This window comes from Rhipicephalus sanguineus, chromosome 3 (assembly GCF_013339695.2).
Source record: "Rhipicephalus sanguineus isolate Rsan-2018 chromosome 3, BIME_Rsan_1.4, whole genome shotgun sequence".
NCBI classification, from domain to species: Eukaryota; Metazoa; Arthropoda; class Arachnida; order Ixodida; family Ixodidae; genus Rhipicephalus; species Rhipicephalus sanguineus.
In genome coordinates, this window is record NC_051178.1 from 213,206,681 (window position 1) to 213,219,256 (window position 12,576).

Below are 12,576 nucleotides of genomic sequence, written 5' to 3' on the forward strand. Positions count from 1 at the left end.
GCTTTATGCACTTTCCTTTTCATTCGGAATGTTGCCTTTAGGCATAATATTGTTATACAACAGCAAAAGAGGTGCATCACACCTAAATAAACTTATTTCATGTATAAAGTCCAAGAACAATCGGTGAAATGTTCCATGTATCATCTTTGTAAGTCAGGAGGGTGACTCAGACGATGACCAGTTGCTTCGAAGTGGCGAAGATGCACTTTCTGTGGCCCCAGTCATGACCATAGCAAGTGCTTCACATCCTCTGCCATGATGGAAAATAAAAAATGGCATGTAGATCCATGTGCTATGGCCAGTCACTGCCAGTGTGAGTGCAACCCAGCTGTTTCAAAGTGCCACCTTCTCAGAGCAAGTAAGCAGGTCAGAACCACATGGACTCTTGTGGTGCAAAGGGGCCGGTGAATGAAAGTAAATGTAGAGGGCACGAGTGCCAAACCGAATATGAGGCGCCCTCTGTAGGATGCAGTACGTAAAGGGTGTACTGACAATCAACTGTGGCACTTCTGTTGGTGCGTGCGTGTTGACTCTGCGGGCTTAGCCCTGCATCCTCGGCTGCCTTGGCTCAAACTCGCCCACCACACTGGGGACTCGGCTCTCTTGGTCATACAGAATTTCCTACTGTCGAGAGCGCAAACTGCCATCCCCAAAAACCAGTTTGCGGTACATTACTCGTGTGACCTTCCCAGGCCAGAGCAAAAGGTCCTGCAGAGAGGTAGAGGCACGAAGTAGTCGGAACAGGCGAACCCCCGCAAGGTTCTCCGATTGCAGCATGGTCCATACCACACTGGCTAGTGTGCTTCAATGCTGTGTCCATTCCTGCCTTATACTGGGTAAAAATGCGCACTTTGACGCATCGAAAGCACACAGCTGAAGCACGTCCAAGCAAGAGAGGCTTTAGGTTTACTAGTGTCAGTACTGCATAACTTTAAAAAACATTTTTTTCTTTTGTCAGGCCTTCTTTTCTGCCTTGTCTTTCTTTTTTCTTGCACCCTAAAATTTTGTCAGCATACTAAACCTCACAGAATAAGCGACGTGTAACATGTTTGTAGAAAAACTAACAAGCTTTTGTACATTCAGCACCTCCTTAAAGAAGCAAATCGGTAAGTTCCCCACTTTTCACCATCTTGCTAAAACTTTTAATGTGAAGGCTTCAATGCCAACCAGGATGGGCCACAAAGAAGAGTTTTCTTGTTTTTGATCTGTCCTAGTTTGCACTGAGGTCCTCACCTTAAAAGTTACGCACAAACTATGTCCAAATGAAGTTTTCTTGGTAACACTGTTTGGGACATGAACAGTTTTCAGATAGCCATATTTTATATTTAGAACTATCTATCCATGGTACTGTTTTGTGAGCTAATAAAATTCTGTGCACACAAGATCGACTGAGTTGTGTGCTCATTCTTTTCTACTATGCAGTACGAAGGCACTTTTGAGGACTACCTGGAAATGTTCATCCAGTTTGGCCACGTGACCCTCTTCTCTTCGGCATTTCCGTGGGCTGCCCTGTGCGCCTTGCTGAACAACCTGGTTGAAGTGCGCAGTGATGCCTTCAAGCTGTGCTTTGTCTTCCAGCGCCCCTTTGCTCAGCAGGCCAACAGCATCGGCACCTGGCAGGTGTGCTTCCTTCCTTATCTGTTGGCCCAAATCGTGCCCATGAGGGAGTAGGCTTGCCACCACATTTGTCCAAACAGACCTGAAACCCAATCTGTACCTGTCACGTTACTTCATGGGCTTCTATATCAACACTGGAATGTATTTAATAGGGGCACGCGAATACAGTCGAACCCGGGTATATCAAACTCACCAAAAAACGTTTATTAGTTCGATATATGGCATAATTCGATATAGGCCCGCTATAGGATTTTGACACAAAGGCACATAACAATAAGAAAAGTACTTTATTAATATGGTGGCTTACTTGCATGCCCTACTTTGGAACAAAATAGTCCTGGATTTTCTTCTGTGTCAACGACTTCGCTGCCTGCGACAGCACGCACGCCTTCACGTTGTACAACGAGTCGGAGCAGCTGAGGCCGCAACCTTCCACATTCACGCAATAGCGCCGGACCAACGCAAGTGCACTAATCACTTTGGAGGATGTAGGCAATGGGCCATCGTCAATTTCCTTATTGCTGTCGCTTTGGCTCGTGGTCGGCACGACGTCTGCAACGTAGTCCTCATCTTGTAGCTCGCCCATGATGGCGACATCATCGTCCGCACTGACGAACTCGTCGAATGTTGATCCGTCGGTAGCTCCCGGGAACTCTGCCAGCTCGCTCCAAACTTCAGCGGAAACACGGACTTCTTTTCACCGCGCTCGACCCGATTTATGATTTCGAGTTTCGCGGCGAACGGCAAATTCTGCCTATCACAAGCCATGACGACAGCGCGCCAATAAAGTTCACATAGCACCAACAGGCAACACCACCAGCACGGACCACGCTGAATGAGGACTCGAGGAAAACAGGCAGCAGCAGGCACACACGCATAAAGAAAAAAAAATGGCGCTCACTTCTACCGCCTCCGCGCCTCGTAGAAAGCACGACGGCCTCTGATTGGCTGTAAGCGCTGCGAGCGGGCCAGGATCATTTCTTGCAGGGGGGTGTTCGCCCGTGCACAACCGGGTCTAAACCACTTTTTCTAGGGTGGCGCCGGCAGTTTTCCCCGCCACCGCGAGGGAAAGCCAACTTGCTGGGGCACTTTTGAGGCACATGGAGTTTGATATATCGGTTGTCGTTGCTATTTTCGTTCGATGTAACAGTAACTTTTGCTATATATTCTCAATGTAAATTTACCGTGTTTAGAAATTGTTCGATATACGGGATAATTTGATATAAACGGGTTCGATATAGTCGGGCTCGACTGTATTTGAACTTTCGAATATTTCTCGAATAGTGTTTGCTGTTCGATTCAATTCGCACCGGAATTTGACTATTTGAAATATTCAAACTTCCGGAAGATAAGTACAGTCAACATCCGATTTTTCGGACTCCCTAGGGACAGCGAAATCGTCCGAAAAAACTAATTTATGCTTTTTTATTCCACTAAAGCGGTCAAATCACCACAGCCACATCCGAAATAGCTTTCATTTCTCCCAGTACACTTATCAGGCATTTTGGTGCGCAGTCAGACTCTCGTGAATACATCACCAATTGCAAATTTGTGTCTCATGATGAGCGCTGCCAATACCAGCAAAGTGCGGAATAGATTACGGCTCTCTCGCATGGAGCATTTGGAAACGATGACGTGTAACACAATCACTTTGGCAGAAGAGCGGACAACTCGTCCGGCTTTTCTCGATGCGTGTGCGTATGTAAGCGATGCGCACATGCATTGCAGAATCTCTACCGATACGCAGCATTTGCTGCCGCGTGACGCCAACTGTTCTTAGCTGTGTGCAGCATGTCGCCTACTAAGCTGACGGCATCACTTCCAGGGGCGCTTGCTTTACTGTACGCATGCATATATGTCATGAAAGTGTTCACAATGCCCACTCCGTTCCTGACCACAAATGGGCGCGGTGATGGCGAGCTGCTTTCATTCGTGAAGGCAACGCGTCTGTGCGGTGCACTTAGCGGTCTCGCACAAAGAGGCAGCATTCATGGTGGCGCAGCGCGTTTGGGTTATACCAGAGTCCTTCAATATACGCATGCCACTGTGCTAGGCCACATGAACTACTGAGCAGTTAGCTGAAGATGCTTACCAGGAGGATTGTCAGCGGTTAAGCTGTACTGACGCGTTTGCTGCCTGCCGCCATCACGCCTCCGTGCATTTCCGGTGCTTATCCGTAAAGACATCGCCGCACTGCGCCATGACAGTGGCCCCTTAAGATTTCCGATGTGCTTTACTCCACCACATTCTGGCATTGCGGCAAAGCTACCTTTCCGGCTCTGCTACAGCCACAAATGGATTGGCTCACAAAAGTGCTGGTTCGAACCTACGAGATGATAGACGCGGCAAAGCTGGGTGCTTTAATTAATGCGGTTTCGAGCTTGAAATTTGGGAAGTCTGAAAAATCAGATTCTGAAGAGTTTCAGCGTACAGAATTTCAGATGTTCGTATACACTGATGTCTATATGGGACAGATTAGGAACTCCGGTCTCGCAGGGAGCATGCCCTTGTCTGCCACATCACTTGGGCCTCCACAAAAGTTGAAGGAGGAGGAGAGGTTCAGGAAATGGCGTCTCTTCCTTTCACGTGCAAAGTGTTGTCAACTCCACTTTGGTTGCACAAAATCATGTAAATAAGTACAATTTGGCCTCTGCATTGCCTCATTCTTGATAAGACAACTGGAATGCACCACCCCTCCAGCAACTTCACCAAGCTATCTAAAAGAAACGCTTTCATGTCCCTGTCTCATAAGAATATGCTTGGGGATCCTTTGCAACTTTTTTCTGTAATTTCGCTTCGAAGTATTCGAAAAATATTCGAATTAGCTTCCCACCCAAAATATTGCTATTTGCACAGCTCTAGTATTTAACTTTGAAATCTTTTGCAGTACATTGGCTCCTTTTTAAAGGGACACTAAAGACGAATATTAAGTTGACGTTGATTGTTTAAATAGAGTTCCAGGAACCTCGTAGGGCTTCTTTCGTGCCAAGGAAATGCTTATTTTGAAAGAAAATCACGTTTTAGTGGTCCGTACGGCGTTAGCGCACTTTAATTCACCTGCTTGGACGGGCCTTCTGACGTGGCGGTTGCCGTGCCCAACGTTGCTGGCCTTTACTGCCGGGCTGCTGACACTAGGGTTTCTTGTGCAACCGCGGCCATCAACCTTGCCAAGACGTAGCCACGGGCCACTCCAAAACTGTACAGTTCACTGTAAGGGGGCTTAGCTTGGCCAGCAGCAGAAGTAGAGTATCAACAGTGCGAAAATATTGAGAGCCAAGCACATGCAGCAGTACGTGATACCGCAACTACCTCTGAGATGCAACCACGTGAGCGAAGCGCAGCTCAGCGAAAGTGAAACTTTTAAACCGCTCACGCCGTTCCCCATGGTAATGCCAAGAGGTTCTTTTTTCCGTGAATCATACAGAAAAGAACAAGCAGCATTTTATTTCGTCTTGTGATACACGGAAGGTTCTTTTTTTTATCGCAACTAGTTTGATTACTAGTGGTTAATTGTAGGCTTGTGCAAATATTCGAACAAATAATACAGTATACGAATTCGCTTCGATTCGAATTTAAATTATTTGAAATTTTGAAGTATTCGAAATGAACGAATAGGTGTATATTAGTCCACTTGTAACCCCCCTGTAAAGGTGGTTTCACTGCAGTTGAGGGGTACTATACCGTGAATACACCTTTCCAGGGAAAATTCGCACTGCCGCGAAGCCCCACTTCAAGGTTAAATAAACATATTACCCTCACATCGATTCATCATTTTTTAAGTTTAAAGGCTTGTTATACTACTAGCTTATATGCTCTAAGTATAGTAAATTTTAAAACGTAACATATTGATACAGTGAGTTGTGATGAGAGGGTTTTATTTACAGGAGATGGATGATGGTGGTAGCGCGCTGTGGCCTTGCAAAAACCCTTCGTTCTCCTCTTCTTCTCTTTCCCTTCTCTGTCTTTCGCATGACCGTTACATTCCCCCGCAAGCAGACGAAGCCCGTAGGGCGAGTCAAGATGGTCAAGGAGGGTAGAACCGTTTCAGGCGAGCAATATGAGTGAGCTGCGTTCCGCTTGATCGTCGACCATTGCTCAGGAGACGAGCTATTACGTAAGTGAGTTGGCTGAGACGGTCCACGACTACAAATGGGCCCGAATATTGTGACAAAAGCTTTTGACACAATCCACGCTTGCGTTGTGGTGTCCAAAGCAACACCAAATCGCCTTTTTCGAACGATACTTGTTCGTGACGGTCGTCGTACCGCTCCTTCGAACGACGTTGCGAGGCCAGAGTCCGAAGTCGAGCTATTCGACGCGCTTCTTCCGCGAGGCACAAGGTCTGCGGTACAGAATCGTCATTGTGCAGAATGAAGGGTAAGAAAGTGTCCAGAGGGCTTCGCGATAACCTGGCGTACAGGAGATAAAATGGACTAAAGTCCGTTGTTTCTTGTTTCGCCGTGTTGTACGTGTAAGTGATAAAAGGCAGCACGTCATCCCAGTTCTTGTGATTGGCGGAAACGTACATGGCAAACATATTGGTCAGAGTTCTGTTTGTCCGTTCAACGAGACCATTTGTCTGCGGATGGTACGGTGTTGAATGACGAAACTGTGTAGTGCACATACGAAGTAATCCTTCAACAGCATCAGCAGTGAACTGGTGGCCACGGTCGCTGATAATGACACGCGGTGGGCCATGGCGAAGGACCACGGAGTGCAGCAAGAAGACCACCACGGAAGCAGCAGTGGAAGAGGGTATGGCTGCTGTTTCCGCATACCGTGTAAGATGGTCCACGCAGACGAATATCCAGTGGTTCCTATTGTTAGATAAAGGAAATGGACCCAAAAGGTCAATTCCTACTTGTTCGAAAGGCGTACTGGGTGGTGTCAATGGCTGAAGGGGGCCTGACGCTGCGGTGGCCGGTCGCTTGTGACGTTGGCATGTTTCGTAACTAGCGACATAGCGCTTGGTTGTTTCGTACATCTTCGGCCAATAAAAGTGTTCCCGCGTGCGGTGCAGCGTTCGCACAAAGCCGAAATGGCCAGATGTGGCATCGTCATGCATGGCACGTAGAACATCGGAGCGGAGGCTCTCGGGGACAACTAGCAGAAAACGCGCTTCAGGCCTAGAGTAGTTAGTCTTGTAGAGCAACTTGTCCCGAACAGTAAAGCGACCGTTGCCGTGGGACGTACGGGCGGCGACAAAAAGCGGATCCAGGGTGAGATCGTTGCGTTGTTCTCGCTGAAAGTCGGCAGCGTCGGGAAACGTGCTAGTAACTGCAGCGAGACAGTCGTCAAAGTTATCAGCATCGCAGTCGGTAGTCGCAAGAGGAATCCGAGAGAGGCAGTCCGCGTCAGCGTGACGACGGCCACTCTTGTATGACACCGTAAAGTCATATTCCTTATTCCTAAAGGCGCAGCGCCCAACGTGCAAGGCGACCAGAGGGATCACGCAAACCGATCAGCCAGCATAAGGAATGATGGTCGGTAATTATCTTGAATGGTCGCCCGTAAAGATAACAGCGGAACTTCTGGACGGCGAAAACAGCTGCCAGGCATTCCTGTTCCGTAACCGTATAATTGCGTTCAGATTTGCTCAGGCAACGGCTGGCATATGCGACGACATGCTCTGCACCACTGTGACGTTGTACAAGCACTGCTCCTATGCCGATACCACTAGCGTCAGTGTGAACCTCAGGCGGGCAAGATGGATCGAAGTGACGCAAGAGGGGTGCTGACGTTAGTATAAACTTAAGTTGGGAGAATGAGGCGTCACAGTCTGGTGTCCAGTTGAAGGCTGCGTCCTGTCGCAGAATACTTGTGAGCGGGTACACGATCTCGGCAAACCGGGGAACAAAACGACGAAAATACGAACATAGGCCGATGAATGAACGAAGTTCTCGTGCAGACTGCGGTGGTTTGAAGGAGCTCACTGCTTCAATCTTACGAGGATCGGGTCTGACGCCATCCTTGTCCACTAAGTGTCCTAGAACCAGTGTTTGACATTCGCCAAACCGGCATTTCTTGGAATTTAGAACCAGCCCGGCTTTTTCGATGCAGTCGAGGACAAGGCTGAGACAGTTGTTATGTTCTTCAAACGTGCGGCCAAAGATTACAACGTCGTCAAGGTAACACATGCATATCTCCCACTTTAGACCGTGCAGTACTGTGTCCATAAATCTTTCAAAAGTGGCAGGAGCATTGCAAAGGCCAAAAGGCATAACATTAAATTCGAACAGGCCATCTGGAGTCACGAATGCAGTCTTCTCCTTGTCTTCAGGTTCCATAGGTATTTGCCAATAACCCGATCGCAAATCAAGTGTTGAAAAATAAGAAGCGGCGTGCAAGCAATCAGTGACGTCGTCAATTCGTGGTAGGGGATAGACATCCTTCTTTGTCACTGCGTTTAGACGCCTGTAATCCACGCAGAATCTCCAGGAACCATCTTTTTTCCGGACAAGGATTACCGGGGCTGCCCACGGGCTGGACGACTCTTGAACGACACCTTTGTTCATCATGTCCTTTACTTGTTCGGCAATAACTTTGCGCTCGGAGGATGACACTCGGTAGGGCTTCTGGCGGATGGGGCGTGCTGAGCCGGTGTCTATTCTGTGGCGAGTGCGGGATGACGGTAGCTGAAGTGGCGCATCTCCATGTTCAAAGTCGAATGCAGCAACATGCCAGGAAAGGACCTGTACCAGCGCTTGCTGTTCCGTTGTACAGAGAGCCTTACTGATCATACCGAGCATTAGATCGTGATGATGATTATCGCAAGGAGAGGAAGCTGTGGCGGGGTCCGCAGTTAGTGCTGCTATTGAGCTGCATGAGGCTTCATCGAAGAAAGCGATCTTCATACCGCGAGGAAGCACAACCGGCGTGGCAGAACAGTTCAGCGCCCACAATGTTGCGACTCCTTTCGCCATGCACACGACAGAACAGGGCACAAGTATATTCTTTTTAGCACAGTTTATGCTGAGAGGCCCAACTACAAGGTCAACACAAGCAGCATCAACTGCGCTTGAAGAGACACGAACGGGTGTCAGGCACCAAGATGGTGCTATCACTTCATCGATCACACTGAGTGTGTTCCTTTCTTCGCCACGTGAACTTTGTTCAGAAAGTGCCGGTATAAATAACTGGTTTAACGATATTTCGCCACTACCACAGTCGACGGAAGCGCCGCATTGCTCAAGAAAATCGATACCAAGAATCACATCGTGCGAACAACGAGGAAGAACCAGGAATTCCGACGCAAACACTTTTCCAGCCAACAAAACACTCACAGCACAAACACCGAGGGGATGAAGCCACTCGCCGCCTACTCCACGAAAGGTAATGGCGTCGGTCCAAGAAAACATAACTTTATGGCCTAGCTGATTTTTGAAGGCGAGGCTCATCACAGACACAGTCGCCCCAGTATCAACTGAAGCCATCGTCGGTATTCCGTCAGTCAACACATTCACTTTGTTTTTTAACATCACAACAGGCAGAGGTATATCTTGCAAAGACCGTCCGGCGACCTCACCTCCATCGGCCGCGGATGCTAGTTTCCCGGCGGCGGAGGGGACGTGCCGAGGGGACGGCGAGTGACGGGGTCGGTTAGATGGTGGTGTCAAACTCCGCTCAGAGGCTGGGGAATCGCTGCGTCTGGTCTTGTGCGAAAAACGGTCCCTCGGAAACAAGTCGGTCGTCCGCAGGTCATATGATGTACCGGTTCCTGGTGGCGAGAACATGGGTGGTGTCCGTGATGGGCGGCGTTGACGACAATACCGAGCTATGTGTCCTGTGGAACCGCAGTTGTAGCACACGGGAGGGTCGCGGCTCATGCCGTGTTCGTTGAAACGAATCCTAGGCCACTGCGGACGACGAGCAAGTTCGTTATCATGCGAATAACAGGTCTCTGCAGCTCGCTGGAATCCGTTATATCGGTTGTAAGCCGCATCATGGTAATAGGGTCGGTGCTGTCCTTGTGTCAGCGGGACGTAGTCAGGCACAGAGTCTCGAGTATAAAAACGCGGCTGTTCTCGTTGTGCTCGAGCGTGATAGGAAGGGCTTCTATCGTAGAGACGTGGCTGTTGTCGAGGCGTGAGATCGTACTCCTCAATGCCTTTCGCCGCTTAATGCGAGGAGAAGGACGCAACGTGTGGCTCGAACTCTAGTGGCAGGGGGGAGTGATGACTGCTTGGTTGTGCCACTTGCGCGTACAGGTTGAGTTCCTCACGGACTATTTGTCGGATCGTTGATGCGAGATCGAGCGGCTGGTTGCTCTCTATGCTTGCAACTGTCGTCACATTGGCTAGCCTGCCAAACTTCGGCGTGATGCGCCTCGTCTTGAGTTGTTCGAAAGTGCGACAGTGCCGAATGACATCGGCGACGGAAGTCAGGGTGTCTTTTGCGATGAGGAAACTGTAAACGTCCTCGGCGATTCCTTTTAGAATGTGACCAACTTTGTCTTCTTCAGTCATTCCAGAGTCCACCATCCTACACAGTTTTATGACTTCCTCAATGTAAGTCGTGCAGGTTTCGCCTAGCACTTGTGCGCGTTGCATGAGCGTCTGTTCTGCTCTCTTCTTTTTCGTCGTGGAGTCACCGAAACGCTCTTTGATTTCAGAAACAAATCTGTCCCACGTCGTTAACTTTTCCTCGTGATTCTCATACCATACTAACGCAGTGTCTGTTAGGAAGAACACAACGTTCGAAAGCTGGGAAGCGACATCCCACTTGTTGGCGGCACTCACCCGTTTGTAATGGATGAGCCAAGCCTCGACGTCTTCATCCGGCCTTCCGGCGAAGGGACGGGCATCTCGTAGCTGTGGAGCAGAACTGGTCGGCGTAGAAGTTGAGGGGGGCTGTGGTCCGTCGGTGTTGTGGAACATGTCCAGCCCAGACGGGTTCGGTGGAAGTCCAGCAAGGCGACGGCTCCGTCGAAGAACTTGCGGTTCAACCTTCGTTTTCTGGTGTCGAGTGTCGAGTACCCCGCACCTTCCACCACAACTGATACAGTGAGTTGTGATGAGAGGGTTTTATTTACAGGAGATGGATGATGGTGGTAGCGCGCTGTGGCCTTGCAAAAACCCTTCGTTCTCCTCTTCTTCTCTTTCTCTTCTCTGTCTTTCGCATGACCGTTACAATATTATTTAACGCAATATTTTACAGGTTATCACTAGCATTCTACCGTAAGTCACATCCTGCTACTATTCGAAGGTGCTTCCACTTCCTTTGAACCAAAAAGAAAGACACATGCTTTGTTACAATTTAAAAAAAAAGAACATTGTGCACGTTGGTGGGGTCATGACAAATGTGCTCATTTTTCTTTATAATATGTGATATATACTATTCGAATTCGATTCAAAATTATTCGACCAAAATCACTATTCGCTTCGAACCTAAAATTTACTATTCACACACGCCTAGTTAATTGTACTCGGGACTATTGACATCATCGGGGTCATTTCCAGAATGTCCCACTCATGGCGCATATCGCGTCCTACATTTACCCTAGTTTCTCAATTAGTAGAGCACTGCTATTGATAATATTGACGTTTTAGACGTTGTCACACATTGACCTTTGACTCTGACATAAATTATTTGCCTTTAGTGTCCCTTTAAGCTACTCTGCAAGCTTAAGTTTGCTGATTTGTAAATTTGAAAGCTTAATTGTTTCACTATGGACTGACACATGAACACACTCTCTGTTCTGATCATGTGTTCTGCATATCAAAGGGCTGTCATTAGTGTATGTGAAATTCTTGGTTTATGTAGTGCTGTTGCGGGGCTTGCCTTCAGTTTAATGAAGCAGCTTGCTTGACGGACAAAGGAGAGAAGTGGCGCACACAGCGACCAGTTTTGCACCAAGCACGTGCACTCATTTAGTTTCTTAACCCTGTAAAACCCAGTGTATCATATATGATACATTAAAAATAATGCCTCAAAAGAGGTAATAAGCCTGTCAAAGCTTCATGGAAAAGCCATTATTGCATATTTAACATGTTATAATGAAGTTACACTGAGTTATTCATTTAATAAAATTAATTAATTAATTTTAATTAAGCGTAATTAAGTTATGATCGAAATAAAATTTCACCCTTTTTTTTCTTAAAATGAACTCTACACGAAGAGTAAATATAGTGAGTGTTTCTTCACAATTTTTCTGAAGGCAGAACGCCTTTTGGGCATTACAGGGTTAAGAACCAACATCAGATTTTATTGTATTTTATTATCATTATTTTCAGCCTTTTTTTTACATTAAAGGGGTTCTGAACCACCCTCAGGCTTGGTGAAAAGACACATTCTACAAACAGCAAACACTGCTATAAACAGCTCAAAATTTTGTGGTTGTGCGCAGCATGTGGAGATTACAAGACGAGTGTGAAGTTGCCACTTTCTCAAGCGCCTTCTCTTCATACAGAGGCTCATCCTCACGCTCTTCGAAGCTGCCGGCGTCGGCTCTACTTCATCATTAGAGCAGATTGCTGCTATTGGCTGATAGCTGACACAAGTCAAGAGCGGTGTTTCAGTCGTGCGCTTCTTTCTACAGGGTGCCGCCGTCGTCAGGGGCGTAGCCAGGGGGGGGTTGGGGGGTTCAAACCCCCCCCCGAAATTTTTCAGTTTTGCTTGCGTATATAGGCACGCACACATACAAACGCATGCACGAACATACATAAAGTATGGTTGAACCCCCCCCCGAAAAAAATTTCTGGCTACGCCCCTGGCCGTCGTGTTCCGTGTTCAGCTGAAAATTATCCAGTAGCAACTCTAGTATGCAGCAGGATCACTCTGGGAGTATGCGATCGCGTTTCATGATGTGTGCTCAAGTTTGTGATGCGCCATGACATAGTTTGTTGCCCCATTGTCATTGCCCCATGTGTAGCTTTCACTGCACTTGTCGGGACGAAAGGAGAGAAAAAGCGCTTAAAGAGTGCGACAAATCCCTGCAACTCCGCTCATTGTTGACAGATT

General features: G+C 47.9%; 1 protein-coding gene across 1 annotated transcript in view; it reads left to right on the forward strand.

The window, feature by feature from the left end:
• LOC119388262 (anoctamin-8) overlaps positions 1-12,576 on the forward strand; it is a 113,881-nt gene that overhangs the window by 82,517 nt on the left and 18,788 nt on the right. The window contains exon 14 of the mRNA XM_037655937.2: positions 1,423-1,620. Coding sequence (XP_037511865.1) covers positions 1,423-1,620 — 198 coding nt within the window. The remainder of the gene's footprint in view (positions 1-1,422; positions 1,621-12,576) is intronic.